A 14,740-nucleotide genomic window follows, 5' to 3' on the forward strand; every position below is an offset into this window, starting at 1 on the left:
TGCACACAAAATAAATAAATAAATATTTTAGAGAAATAGTGTGCTTTATTAACATGCTTAGCCAAGTGAAACTTAATGAATTCAGATTAATTAATTTCTTTTCTTTTCTTTTTTTTTTTTTTTTTTTTTTTTTTTTTTTTGGTTTGTTTTTGGACAGGGTTTCTCTGTCTTACTTTGGAGCCTGTCCTGGAACTAGCTCTGTAGACCAGGCTGTCTTCAAACTCAGAGATCCACCTGCCTCTGCCTCTGCCTCTGCCTCTGCCTCTGCCTCTGCCTCTGCCTCTGCCTCTGCCTCTGCCTCCTGAGTACTGGGATTGCTAATTTCTATTTTCATACTGTCATTGCTGATTTATAAGAAGACAATTGACTGGCTGTGCTCCCTGCCCCCAAAAGGTTCTCATTGCGTGGTACACAAAAGTAACAGGATTTGAACCCAAGATTTCAAGGTTCACTTCTTAGTGCCAGGATTACAGGTGTGACAGTCATGCCTGGCTTTGATAATTGCTTTTCGTACGTTGATCTCTTTTTTCCCTGTGAATCCTGTAAACTCTAAGTTCCAGGACCTGTGTGTGTGTGTGTGTGTGTGTGTGTGTGTGTGTGTGTGTGTGTGTGTGTATTCCTAGGGAATTTTTTTGAAAACATGGACTATCGTATTACCTGCAAAAAGGGACCAGTTTATTCATCCCTGTTGTATGTGTGGCTAGGATCCTAGTGCTGCTTTAGTGACAGCCCTGAGTGGATGGATGCTCTCTGTATCTGACTTTAGAATTCCTGCATCTTTTCTCTGGTAAGTAATAAATGTCCTAACTGGATGCTTTTGTGAATAGTCTGTGTCAAAGTCTGAAATTTTCTCTCTCTCTCTTTTTTTTGTGTGTGTGTGTGTGTTTTTGTTTGTTTGTTTGTTTTTTGAGACAGGGTTTCTCTGTGGCTTTTGGAGGCTGTCCTGGAACTAGCTCTTGTAGACCAGGCTGGCCTCGAACTCACAAAGATCCACCTGCCTCTGCCTCCAGAGTGTTGGGATTAAAGGTGTGCGCCACCAACGCCCGAGAATTTTTTTTTATTATATCAGTTGATAACAATCACAAAGTTTTGTAGTTTAACACCACAGATTACATTGCTAGTTCTCAAGAATTTACTAGCTTTTCTTTCATTCCTGAACTAAACCCAGCTTTACTGGTTATTTAAAAACAGCTACCTTTTTGTTTTATTGATTCCCTTTTAATTTTATTGATTTACACTTAAATTATTTCTGCTTACTTTGGAATAATTTGTTATTAAATTTCAAAATGAAGTCAGGCATGGTGGTATAGACCTGAAATGCCAGAACTCTAGAGTGACTGACTGGGGGATTAGGAGTTCCGGGACAACCTAGGCTAGGTGAGACACTCAAAAACTTAGCACAGCACTTCAGAACGGAATGACACAAACAAAACATAGGCTTAGATTATTCATTCAAAACTTCCCTTTTTTTCTGCATGAAAGCATGAGCTCCCCTCCCCCAGCATCTCTTTTCTTTGCCCATGAGTTAGTTAAGTGCTGTGCTTATCTACATTAATTTCGGATTTTTTTCACTTTTTTAAATTTCTCTTGTGATTTTCTGCTTGACCCAGTGGATTATTTGGGATATCTTGTGTTGTGTTGTATTGTTTTTTTTTTCTAGTTTAATTATATCCAGAGAATATACACAATATAGTTTTAGTTCTTTTAAGTATATGGCGTATAGGAGGTCAGCCATACCAGATAAATGGCTATTTCTACCCTATCCGAGAACTCTTGGTTGTATGAAAGGCTTGCTTGTCCTTTCTATATCCCACATGTAAGAACTTGGTAGATGTGGTGATACATAGAAGTGGCTGCCTTTTCAGCAGTAGGAGAAATGATGTTTCTTATTTAATCATGAGATATAACTAACCACAGTGACAGTAATGATAACAATAATTGCCATTGTTATTGAGCTCTGATTTACTCACTACTTCCTGTTTAGACAGATGGGCAAGCATTGTATGTGAATTATTTTATGTAATCCAGCAACTTAACTAAGGTAGCTAGCACTCGTGATTTTTCCTTCCTTCCCTTCCTTCCTTCCTTCCTTCCTTCCTTCCTTCCTTCCTTCCTTCCTTCCTTCCTTCCTTCCTTCCTTCTTTCGTTTTTCTAGACAGGGCTTCTCTGTGGCTGTGGAGGCTGTCCTGGAACTGGCTCTTGTAGACCAGGCTGGTCTTGAACTCACAGAGATCCGCTGCCTCTGCCTCCTGAGTGCTGGAATTAAAGGCGTGAGCCACCAATGCTTGACTTCATTCGTGATTTTTCAATTGCAGCAAGTGTGCCTTGAGGTTAAAGTCGGCAGTTGATTCTTGGAGTCGATATTCTGTGAGTTTAACATAGGCTAGTTTTAAGGGTTATGATGCAAAGAATTCCATAAAGATTTTGGTGTTTGTGCCCACATTTGGGACACATGCTATTAAAAGCTTCTTTCTGACTTGTAGGGCTGGACCTTGCTGGTAGTATTTTGCAGAGACATGTAAGAGATACATAAGACAGCCATCCATGTGGATTGTGTTGGTAGCTGTCACAGCCTTTCTAAACCCAAATCCCCAGGACTTTTCCATTTGTCACTCTCTAGTTCCAGGTGATGTGTCAGTTCAATAGTGACAACAAAAGCGCTTAGACTTACTAGTGTAGTGTCATTATGATAAGATTTGCATTTCAGCTTTCAGACTTTAATAGAGAAGTTTCTTTTGTAGAGGGTAGCAGTTAGCACAGAAACTTTTCAAGTGCAGAGTGTCAGTGAAGGGCTCAGGCCTCGGTGGGACCAATCCATCATCATCTTCTCTACGACTCAGGGTGCTCATGGTAGAGTAGTGTGGAGAGACTTCAGGTCTAGAGGTCAGGGAGGATTGGAGTGACAGGGACAGCAGCTATGGTCACCTGCACAGGACCAAGGCAATCAGCATTCCAGCATTGGGGAGGAGATCATGAGCCCCCACCCCTAACTGAGGAGTTCGATGGCTTCTGGGGAAGTCAGTTCACTTAGTGTGGCCCGTAGACCCACCAGAGCTCAAGTGGATAGTCGCCCACCTCTGAGTATATGGGCAGCACAAATTGGACTCATTTCGTGGGTAAATAAAAACAAAAAGAGGATACAGAGTTGTTAAGGGGAGGGAAGGTGGGAAATGAAACTGAAGAGTTGGGGGACAAGTGGGGGTGAAGATGGTCAAAATGCATTGCGTGTATATGTGAAATTCTTTAAAAAATATATATATCTTAAAATATTTGCTGTTTATAGTATCACATGGGGTGTTTTAGATAAATGCTTTTAAATGAGTTGAAAATTTGATACACGTGTGTAATGTATTTTGAGCATATCCATCCTCCATTTCCCCTTTCACCTCACCCTGTGCCCTAGCACATCTCTTCCCAACTCCATGTCTTCTCTTTGTTTTTGTTACCATCCAATGAGTCCAGTTCCCGCTGCTCTCCTGCTTGTGGGTGTGGAGTCAGAGACGACCTACCAGTGGCCAAACCTCCAAGGAAAAATGTCTCTCCCTTACCCAGTAGCTATCAGCTGCCAGTAGCTCCTCAGCTAGTAGAGGGGCCTTTTTACCCTCCCACCTCTCCTGAGTTTCAAGTGTACTGATCTTCTCTGTGCCATGATTGCTGCTGGGAGTTTGTGAGTATCAGGTCCAGAAGACAGCATGTCACAGCACTCTCCCCACACCCCTGCTCTCATATCATTTGTCTCCTTTATCTGGTGTTCCTTGAGCCTCTGCAGGTGGGGTTGATATGACTGTCTCACTTAGAGCCGAACACATCATAGGCACCTGTTCTCAGCATCAGGACCAGTGATGAGTCTGCATGAGCCTGCCTATTACAGGAAGGAGCTTCTCAAGCCAAGGTTGAGGACAGCACTGATCTGTGGGTACAAAAACTATTTAGAAGACAGTTTGACAGTATGATCATTTAACAAAACCACAGGTTCCTCCTTGTGTCTATTATTTCCTGAGCCATGGGCTTTTGACCAGATTTATAGTGTCAGACATGAATTCTTTCCTATTGAACAGTCCTGAGATTTAATCAGTTAGTGGTTGGTTATACCATTCAGCAGATTAGTATTGTAACAGCACTTGGTAAGACCATCAATGTCTTTTCTCCCCAAGATAGCACATTATAGCATGAAGAAAACTAGCCATCAGAAGCAAAGTATCTTAATTTCTCTGTGTTCTGTAACCACAGTGTGCAGTGTCTTTAGCAATAAGGTTTTACCATCTAGTTATAGTTGTCACAAAAGGAATGAGGATAGCCTGAGTATTTTTTTTATTTTATTATTAGCAGGGAGAAGGGTTGTCTCTGGGCTTCCTTGACCACTAAAGTATTCCTCATATAACACATATCTTCTGGGGAGATCATTGTCCATTGTGGAGTTTTCTTTGTACATGAGTGTTTTCTTATCTAAGCTTTGTGGTTTTCTTTACACACACACACACACACACACACACACACACACACACACACACACACTTTTTTAGATTGGTTCTTAGACCAGACCATACATCATTTGGCAGGTTGCTCATGCTCAGAGATGCTCCTAATGATGTTCCTTAAGATAAAGTTCTGTTTTATCCTTTCCTGCTTAAGACTCCAGTGGCTATTCAACGGCAATGAAAAACTTTCTAAACATTTCAGTTTTCTAATTGCCTTCTAATGAGAGTTACTATTTGAAAGAAGAAAACAACTCATGCTGAGTATGGTAAAAACTTAAAGCTACTTAAAGAGACCTATTTTCCACAGCCCGTAGGTTATTTGGAAGTATTTCCAATATGAATAGGGCCAGATAGCAAGAGTCTGAGTCTGGTTATTTAGGGCTTTGTGGGCCAGTTCACAGATCTTAGTATTTAGTCCTCAAAACAAGCTACAGATATATTCCAGATGGCAGCCCCTTCACAAAACACTCCCAAGAGCTCATTCTTGAGTCTGTCAAGTCCACTGTATAGAAGTGTTTGTTTTAGTCTTTGGTCCTTAGTAAGTGTGAAGTCTCTAAGGGAGATGTAAATGGCACAAGTTGAAACCTGACTAGGAGGGCATTGGGGTCATTTCCTTGTAAGAAAGGGAAGAGAGAGCCATTCTGATCCAAAGGTGGGATTGTGGGGAAGTAAGGGAAGTCACGGGACTTCTGAATCTGTCTCACAGAATGAGTTTACTCTTCAGCCTGAATCCAGAGTTCACCCACTCAGAAGCCTGAATGTGTTTTCCAGTGAAGGAGTGGTGCAGGTGCTTCATAAGTTGATGGATCTGGAGCAGGGGAGGAGAGAAACTGAGTGTAGGGTGTGGAGGCATCCAGACCCAACTGTGGGCCCAAGCAGTGCGAATGACTTGGGGAAGGAGTGGGTGATGCTGACAATACTGGAGTTGTGAGACTAGCAGGTGTGAGTTCAAATCTTGGTTCTGTCAGCTACTAGCTTGTTCCCTAGTTTCCTGACTACTTCCAACGGTACTGTGACTCTTTTCCCACAGAATGGGAAAAGGCTGAGTGAGCACTTCAAAGGCCAGGGTTCCTTCAAATGTTGCATCTCTCTCTCTTTTTTTAAATATTTTATTTATTTATCATGTATACAGTCTTCTGCCTGCATGCCAGCGGAGGGCACAAGATTCCATTCAAGGCGGTTGTGAGCCACCATGTAGTTGCTGGGAATTGAACCAGGCTCCTCTGGAAGAGCAGTCAGTGCTCTTAACCGCTGAGCCACCTCTCCAGCCCCAAATGTTGCATCTCTTTATTCATATGTCCACCTTGTAGATATTTATTGTAAAAGGCACAGTAGTCATCAGTTTTTGACAAGTGAAGAACTTCAAGGAAGTTAGAGTAATTGCCCACAGTCACATCTGTCTTTAGTAAACAAAGATTTAGAGTGATAGTAGCCCGTATCTTAGCGATGTTGCTGAAATACCAGTGATAGAGTAGATAATTGGGAAGAGGGGAGTTACCCTTAGAAGAGTTAAGCTGAGATCTAATGTGTGAGAAAGTGCCAGACATTTCCCAAGGAGCAAGTGTAATACCAGGACTGGAAAGAGATTTCTAGGTCTGTGGGTAGAAAAGATGTCAAGATGCCTGAAGCAGGGAGGGGGTGGAAGATAGAGTGGGGGAGTTGGGAACAAAGGAAGAATGGGAAAAGAACACTTCAACACATCTTGGGAGCTGTTATAAGGGCTCACTGGAGAAATTGCCAGGGGATTTTAAGCAGCCTCTGTGACCTAATGGAAGGGCCATTCTGGTAGCTACTTAGGAGACTTCTTCACAGTCCAGGGGAAGGGTGCTGCATTGATCCTTCACCAGTGGCCTTGCAGAGCTATGACGAGGGGTTTTATAATGGACCAGGGATCTACAGGTGGCCTAGATAGAAAAATTCAAAGATGGTAAGCACCTGGGGTTTGTGGTTGCACTTGTTTTCATTCTACTGGATGTCAAGAGGCCTAGTTCCTCACACATACTGGGACTGAGCACCTAAGTTTTAAATTTCAGTCATTGAAGGGTAAGTAGTATTTAACCGGAGTTGAGACAGTTGGAAGCAAAACATAGGACTAGGTCTTTAACAGTGAGTTCTCTTGTGCTTGGCGGTTCTGTGTGAGATGTGTGTAGCTAGAAGATGGCATCTAGGCAAGGTGGGCATACAGTCATGACCTTTTGAGGGGATCCAATGACACTTTCCACAGGGGTCGCGTATCACATTTACATTACATTTCTAGCAGTAGCAAAATTACAGTTAAGAAGTAGAAATGAAATAATTTTATGGTTGGGATCACCACAACATGAGGAACTAAATTAAAGGGCTGCAGCATTAGGAAGGCTGAGAACCACTGATCTAGGCAGAGCTTGGGAGTAGTCTGAGTTGAAGATGGGAACAGTTAGTGTATAGACGTTTGGGTTGTGTGGGAAAAGGGAAGACAGATGCTCAGGATCCTGAAAAGATTAACTGATTTCTTACTACACCTGAGTTGTGCTGTCATCACAGTCCTCAGACTGTGATGTAACACCGAAGTGACCTCAGTATATTTTCTACAGCCAGAGGGACAACCTCTGACACAGGGCTTCATTCCCATGGTAGCAACACCAAAGCTAACTCAGTATATTCTCTACAGCCTCTGACACAGGGCATTCGCTCCATGGGGACAGTGGGGTTTCTCTGTGTGTATGCTGATATGCCCTGTGCTTATGCCCAGTCCTTCCACTACGCTGGTTTGGGATCCCTAAAGTGTGCGTTAGCCCAGATAATAGGTGCTGGGCCATTCCTTCTTTATTGTAACCTAGATCTTGAGGAAAATGTAGGGCTTACAACTGCTTTCATTATTTTTAAGTAACCAATTGAGTTAATGTATCTAAAATGTGTTTTGTAAACTAAGTCAGTAGAAGCCTTCACTTTTATTAAATTTTTCTGCTATAAGGGAAACTTCTTTTTGACGGAACCTGTATGTTAGTTTGTAGGTGGGTTGATTGTGAAGTATGATATATATAAATCTATCCTATATACTGCCTCTCTCACAAATCATCTTTTTTTTTTTTTGGTTGCTACAAAAAAAAAAAATTGAACACTCTGTTCTTGTTGCTAAGGACTCTTGAATGTCCTAGTACAGAAAATGGTTATAGAATCTGCCCCAAAGACATTTTATTTAAATTGTCTTATGTTCTCTCTTATATCCAGATATGACTGTCTGAAAGCAAATCATTTACAAAAGTAAAACTTAAGTTGTTTCAGAAGTTAGAAACAGGAACTGGGTTTCCCAGGGTAGCATGCACTACTGAGGTCCGGAGACTAGGTGATCCACATGTTCTTCCTCTGTGGCGTGCGTTGTACATGTGCACAAACGCACATGCTGCCCAGCAGGGTGTGGCGTCACAGGTGCTAAGACCTGGTCCTGCTTGTGCTGCTTCCTTCCCGGGTGATAGTAGACAAGTCCATTCTCTGCAGTAAAGTGAGTGTCCATTCGAGGATTGTTTTTAGATGTAAATGGGACAGGGCAGTGGGAAGCAAGGGTGAGTAGAGCCGTGGATGACATGAATGTACGGAAGCAGGAGAGTGAATCGTAACATGTACAGTTAATAAATGTCATAAGAAAAAAACAAATGTGACAAGCTATATGAAAAGTGCTTGGCACCGGACCCAGCAAATAGAGTCAGTAAAAGACAACTGTGGTTGTGGTTCCCATATTGTCATTTTAAGCCTCAAGTGATCTTACATTTTTGAGGAAATTGAAATTTTAACAGAAATATGGATTACTTAAAGAATAACCACTCTCCATGTTGCTAGTTATAGAAGGGTGATGGAAACCAGGTTAAAAAGAAGACGCTGCATTTTCCATTAAGGTCACTTTGGCAATGTCAGTCACTGTTACTTACAAAGATCTGTACATTTTCTCCTTCTTTCCCCCTTCCTTCCCTCCCTCCCTTCCTTCTTTGCTTCCGCTTTTCCTTACTTCTTTCCTTCTTCCTCCCTCTTTCCCTCCCTCCCTCCCTCCCTCCCTCTTTTCCTTCCTTCCGTCCTCCCTTCTTTCTTTTCTTCCTTCCTTCCTTTCTTTTTTCTGTCACTGGGTATTTTTCTCAGAGCATCATGCAGTTTATCCAGGCACTTTACCACTGGACGATAGCTTGCCCTAGTTTCTCAATTTCCTTGGTTTTAAAGGGGTAGAGAATTTAGCCTCCAGAAGTATCCAGATGTATAGGTTTTGGTTTTTGAGACAGCATTGTACTTTATAGCTATTATATTCCAAGCTGGCCTCAGACTCATCCACCTGCTTTAGCCTCTGAAATGCTGGGATTCAGCATTTGCTGCCAGCCTACATAAAACATGTATATCACATAGCACTGTCTGTAATTGAGTATAGTAAGAAATGATAGAGCAGTTCATCACACACTAAAAGGAAGTTAGAACCATTCTTAAATGATATTTAACTTCTGTTTTTTAAATAAGATTAACTGTCTTGGGTATTAATTTGGTGTCTTAAAGATATTTTATATTTTGCAAATCTAAACATAAAATCTATGCCACTCCAGTAATCTGAATTTTCCTTATTAGTATCCATGTTAGGATACTTAGCACAGGGATATAATGCAACTTCTATGTTAGACAGTAGCCTTAGAAAAATAGCATATTATAGCTGGATGTGATGGCACACACATTTATTTAATCCCAGCATTCATGAGGCAGGGGCAAGTGGATCTCTGAGTTTGAGGCTAGACTGGTCTACAAAGCTGGTTCCAGGACAGCCAGGACTGTTACACAGAGAAACCCTGTCTTGAAAAACCAAAAAGAAAAAAAAATAGCATATGTGCATCACCCCATGGAATATCACTTTACTCCTGTTCCCATATGTACTGTGTTTAGCCTAAAGAAGGAATGCTTTTAAAGAAAATAGTACCTTGAGTGCCTTGTTTAGTTCTTACTTTTCATTTAATTAAGCTTACTCATAGAAATAACAGTGTTCTGCAAGTTTCTTACACTGTCTTCTCAATTTGTGTAATCAATGGTGTTCAGCTCTGACATTCCAGCTTGTTGATATTAGACTCTAGATGGAATATTTAGAAGTCATTCTCTGGCTGGGCGTTGGTGGCACACGCCTTTAATCCCAGTAATTAGGAGACAGAGGCAGGCGGATCTCTGTGAGTTCGAGGCCAGCCCGGTCTACAAGATCTAGTTCCAGGACAGCCTCCAAAGCAATACAGAGAAACTCTGTCTCAAAAAAAAAAAAAAAAAAAAAAAAAGTCATTCTCTGGTCTTAATAGACCCAGTTCAAACCATTGTATGCATTAGTATTGAATCCCTGCTATGGGCTTTAGACAAAGTTCTTCCCCACTCCCTAACTCAGTTTCTTTGGTGGAGTAGTATCATCGTGGGACCTGTATAAGTAGCTGTCTTGATAAAGTGAGAACACAGGACAGAGAAACTACTCAGTAATGTGCCTGTACCCCATTTCAGATTCATGGCTGTTTATATGCAATCAGTATAAAAGATACTTTAAAGAAAATGCTAGCAATAGCCATTTGTAAATATTAGAATACTAAAGGCCAACTAGCCTGTCTTACTTTTTTGCTAGTTACTTATTTTTGGGGGACTAGGGATTGAACCCAGGGTCTTGCTAGGCAAGCATTCCACTATTGAGGTACATCCTCAGATTCCTTTCTTTTGTGCCCCACTTAGTTTGATCTGATAAAATATTTGTCAAGTTAAAATGTGTTGGTGGCACACACCTTTAATCCCAGCACTGGGGAGGCAGAGGCAGGCGGATCTCTGTGAATTTGAGGCCAGCCTGGTCTACAGAGTGAGTTCCAGGACAGCCTCCAAAACAATACAGAGAAACCCTGTCTCGAAAAACAAACAACAACAACAAAAATGTGCTATCTATTGAAATACTTACTCAAAATTGATTATCTTAGAGTTTTAAAAATTTAGATTCTGGGTCTAAACTTTGGGCCGGTTCCTAACAATATGGAATGGTTGGACATTTTTATATTTAGCCATATTTACAAGAAATGAAATTACTTTGCATTTTCATGTATATGCCCATAGTTTGGTTTTCACTATTCAAAAACAAAATAGAACTGATCTCCTGCCCTATTCTGAAAATCAGACTACAATTACTGTCTGAGCTTCTGTGTTTGTACCCAAGTCAGTATGGTGGAATCAGGATGTAAGAGGTGATTGGGCCCCAAAACAGTTAGAAAACCATTTTCTTTGTATGTCATGGTGGTAAAACAGATAGTATTACTCTCTGGTGGTGTCTCTGCACCTTTCCTATCTGGTTTAAAGGACTTGGGACCAGCTGACTGGAATAGAATCCATATTTAAGCAAATAAAAGCATTGCTACAACTTTGTAAATTACTAAGCACATTTCATATTCTTTCAGATTGTTCTCAATCATGGTAGAGTTCACCTTTAATCATTTTATTGTGTTAATGTATTCATTGAGTACATTTTAATAGCTCTACCACACCTTGTAATAACTTGATGCATTCATTGTATTTCAGCCCTTTGTAAAGACCTCAGCCTGGTTTGATTTCTTTCTCAGTGGTATAGGCTCCTGAGAGGTCTCTGGGCTTTTTACTGTAAGTCCTAACAGATAAGCGAGTGATGACTGTCTCTTTGTTGCAGATATGCCAATATTTGGTCTCTGTCCGGCTCATGATGATTTCTACTTGGTGGTGTGTAACGACTGCAACCAAGTTGTCAAACCGCAGGCATTTCAATCTCATTATGGTAAGTGCTGGATCATGAAAACCATCAGGAGGGAAAGGTAAAGCTGCATGCATTACTGAAGGCTGGTCTGTGATAGTGCAGGGAGGTTATCCTCACAGTCACTTAGAGGAAGTAGGCATTCCAATTCATAGAAAGAGCTAAAAGCTGGTGTTTGGGTTTCCTGAATTTTTTATTTTTATTTTCTCGTCTGCATTTTCTGGCTTTTCCTGAAATCTGAGGAGAGAGTATCTCTTTAAACTTTACATCAATATTGTTATAGGTTTCTTTCTTTCTTGAGTCCTTGGTTGTGAATTTAGTAGATGTTTCTGTTTGATTTGATTTTTGGCTTTTTGAGACAGATGTAGCCCTGGCTGTCCTGGAACTTGCTTTATAGAGCAGGCTGGCCTTGAACTAGGAGAAATCTGCCTGCCTCTGCCTCTCAAGTGCTGTGATTAAAGGTGTGTGCCACCTCACAGAAGACTGGATTCAGCCTTTGAAGCCTGGACTAGATTGGACTTAAATTTAAACCCGTGAGAACAACAGGTTCTTTCTTTGCCTTGAGCAAGTGACCCAGCCTTACTTTGCTTTTTGCTGGACAGGGAAAAGTGGCCACCTCAGCCAGTGCTCCTGCTGGGACTGTGGAAAGCATGTGTAAAGCCACCAGCAGTGCTTAGCAGAGCCGGGGGGGGGGGTTAGAGAGGACAAAGGTCCAGCTCCAGACACAAGAAGGTCTATGTCTAGAGTTAAAACAGTCCGAGGCCTTAAGAAAAAGGAGGAACACATTGGCCACCAGTGCAGTGAGAAACTGAGAGCCTTCTTAGAGAAAATAGCCTTCAAATGAGGATTTGAAAAGTAAAGTCATTTGTTCTCTGTGTGTAGGTTTCTGTTTTTAAGCGTGCTATATAAACCTGTTCTGGAAAGTGCAGAAGGTAGTTTGTAATGGCCTTTAACCCCTGAAACTGGAAGTGTTTAGATGAGACTAGACAAGGCTCCCACGGACAGCTGCACAGCTTATTACTGAATGACCATGTTTGGTGGGTCCAGGCCGGTTTCAGAGTGACATGAGTAAGCTCTGAGCTAAGAACATCCAGGCTGTCTGGAATGTGCTAGACTGTTCTCATTGGCCAGAACTGTTGTACGCATTTGTGGATGAGCCCTGTACAAAAGTAGGCTGGAAGTAACTCACAGGCCTTTGTTTTGTGTTAATGGAGACTTGTTACAGATACTCAGAGCCAGAAGATGACTTAGTGATGCTTCCGGGAACTGATGGGTAGACTGGGTTAGAAAAAAGCACGAGAGAAACTGTAAACATGCTGCTTCCTGTAGAACGTTTTTAGGCTTAAAAGGGTACTCTTTGTCATCTTCTAGGACTGCTTTACCGAGTGATGGCCTCACACTACCCAGTTCCCTGTCTAGGGATGCAGGATCAGAATGGGGAGCTGTCACCTAGAGCAGGAAGCAGCATAGATGTAGTTTTGAAGCCATTCTTTTAATGCTAAAGTTATACACAGATTTACTTCTAATCTTCCTGTGCCTACCTCTGTCAGTCCCCAGTGCTGTGACAACAAAGATCCTGAGCATGAGGCTGAGGTCCCTCTAGTGGCAAGGGAAATATTACAGAGTAGGAGAGGAGAGGTCCTGGCAGAGGAAGTGTCCTGGAGGCCTGAGTCAGCAGCAGAAGAGAGTGCTGGTGGAGTTAGGAAGGGTACCAGACAGATGAGCACGGGGCAGGCATCACAGTGAAGCCCCGAGGAGGATGCCGAGCTGTTCGCCTGGATGGGAGGGGTCCCCGGGGTCCCCGGGGCCAAGGAGCCACCCTCGGTGCCGCCCTGTCACTTCTTTGTGTGCTGGAATTGTGAAAGGAAAAGTAGTTTTGGAAACCATTCTTCCCTCCTGCCCTTTCTCCTTCCTTTTTTGATGAAATTCCAGGAGGAAAACTCTTGCATTCTCTTTCTATTCTATTTTTTATTGTTAGTAACTATGGAAAACATTTTTTTTCAAAACCAGAAGCTTGCTAAGTGGCCATTGTCGTTTGTTTATTGCCGTTCAGATGCTCTTAACTAATAGTGGGGCTGCATATGACAAGCCACTGCAAGTTGAGAACTCTACATGTTGGAGATGCATTTTAATCCTTCTAACTTAGCAGATCTAGTTGATGGATTCAGTCACCAAGAGCAGCTTTCCCATGAGGCTGTGGCTGGCTGGGAGCTGTGGGCTGCTGCTGTCACTCAGCATCAGGAGTGGGCCTGGAAAATGGTCAGAATTCAGAATTCACACCAGAGCTTCTGCTGACTGTCTTCACACCACCTTGTGGTCAAAGAAGTCATTGAAAGAATCTGACTTTTCCCTGGCTGTAGGAAAGCCACTCGCTGCTCCGGTCGGGCATGATCATTGCTGCCGTCTGCCACCTCCTCTCCCCTGCAGTGGTGATGAGTCTTCTTACTTACTGCTCCTCGGCTGTGTTTGAGTGCTTTGATTCATTCCTGTAGATTCCAGCATTGGGAGGCAGAACTTGTCTTTAAAAAAAAAAATCCCACACCTGCCAATGGAGTGGGTTTAGCTTTTGATAAAAACATATTAGTAATTTTTGTGAATTCCTGTGTTGGCTTGTATTGACCTGTGATAAAAAACAAACAGGCAGTTGCCGCAAAACCCTACAGGTAGTTCTTTGAAAACAGCCAGGACAGGAAAGGGCACCACAGTGTAGCTCGTAAGTTAAGTCACTTAGGTTGGTGATAAGGGTGTTGAAGAAACTGATGAGCAGCCCATTGGTGCCCAGAGAAGTGGCCATGTGATTTTTGCTAGCAAACTGCCTTTGGGGGAAATATCTGACTAGTGATGGTGACGGCTATAGTGTCACTGTAGTGTCCCCGGCTCCGTATTCTGACTGCTCTCATGGTATAACCTGTTTTCTTTCTTGAAACTGTATAGTAATAATGATGTATGTTTTCTTGACGGTGCTGTAATGTTTTGAAATACTCCAGCATTCCTCGTGTTTACCTTCAGTTAGTTACTCAGTATTTTTAAGCATAAGGTGTTTCTTATGGTTCATATCAGATTTTAAATATATGAGTCAGTGGATTCAAAAAGCCTGTTCTGCGTCTGAATCAAGGGAGCTCTTTTCTGAGTAAACTGCTTCCCCGAACCCACTCCTGACTTAACCGCATGGAGTCTTGGCTGCTCATGATATGCTTGCGAATGGGTGGTGCTCCCTGCTCTCACAGGCACTGTCCACTCTAGGACTGATACAGGTTCACAGGGGCTAACCTGCCACTGGCGCACACCTACGCAGACTTGTTGACTCTAGCAGTGGTACAGAGCAAGGAGGCCCTGTTGTAAAAATCTATTTTCAAGTCCTTGTATCATGGCTGGCCGTGTCACATTAATTGCCACTGAAATTGTAAACACGAACAAGGAATAACATGGTAACTTTCTCTAAAACCAAAAGCGCCATTCTTTTGAAGTGGCAATCTTAATGTGTTAGTGATGTGTTGGCTGTGCACTGCTACTGGATAAAACATGG

General features: G+C 42.2%; 1 protein-coding gene across 5 annotated transcripts in view; it reads left to right on the top strand.

Annotated features, from left to right (window-relative positions):
• Atxn7 (ataxin 7) overlaps positions 1-14,740 on the top strand; it is a 141,305-nt gene that overhangs the window by 86,300 nt on the left and 40,265 nt on the right. For all 5 annotated transcript variants that reach the window (XM_040747614.1, XM_040747616.1, XM_040747617.1 and 2 more), the window contains one exon: positions 11,134-11,238. In XM_040747614.1, coding sequence (XP_040603548.1) covers positions 11,134-11,238 — 105 coding nt within the window. The remainder of the gene's footprint in view (positions 1-11,133; positions 11,239-14,740) is intronic.

This window comes from Mesocricetus auratus, unplaced genomic scaffold (genome assembly GCF_017639785.1).
Source record: "Mesocricetus auratus isolate SY011 unplaced genomic scaffold, BCM_Maur_2.0 Super-Scaffold_100006, whole genome shotgun sequence".
In the NCBI taxonomy this organism is placed as follows: Eukaryota; Metazoa; Chordata; class Mammalia; order Rodentia; family Cricetidae; genus Mesocricetus; species Mesocricetus auratus.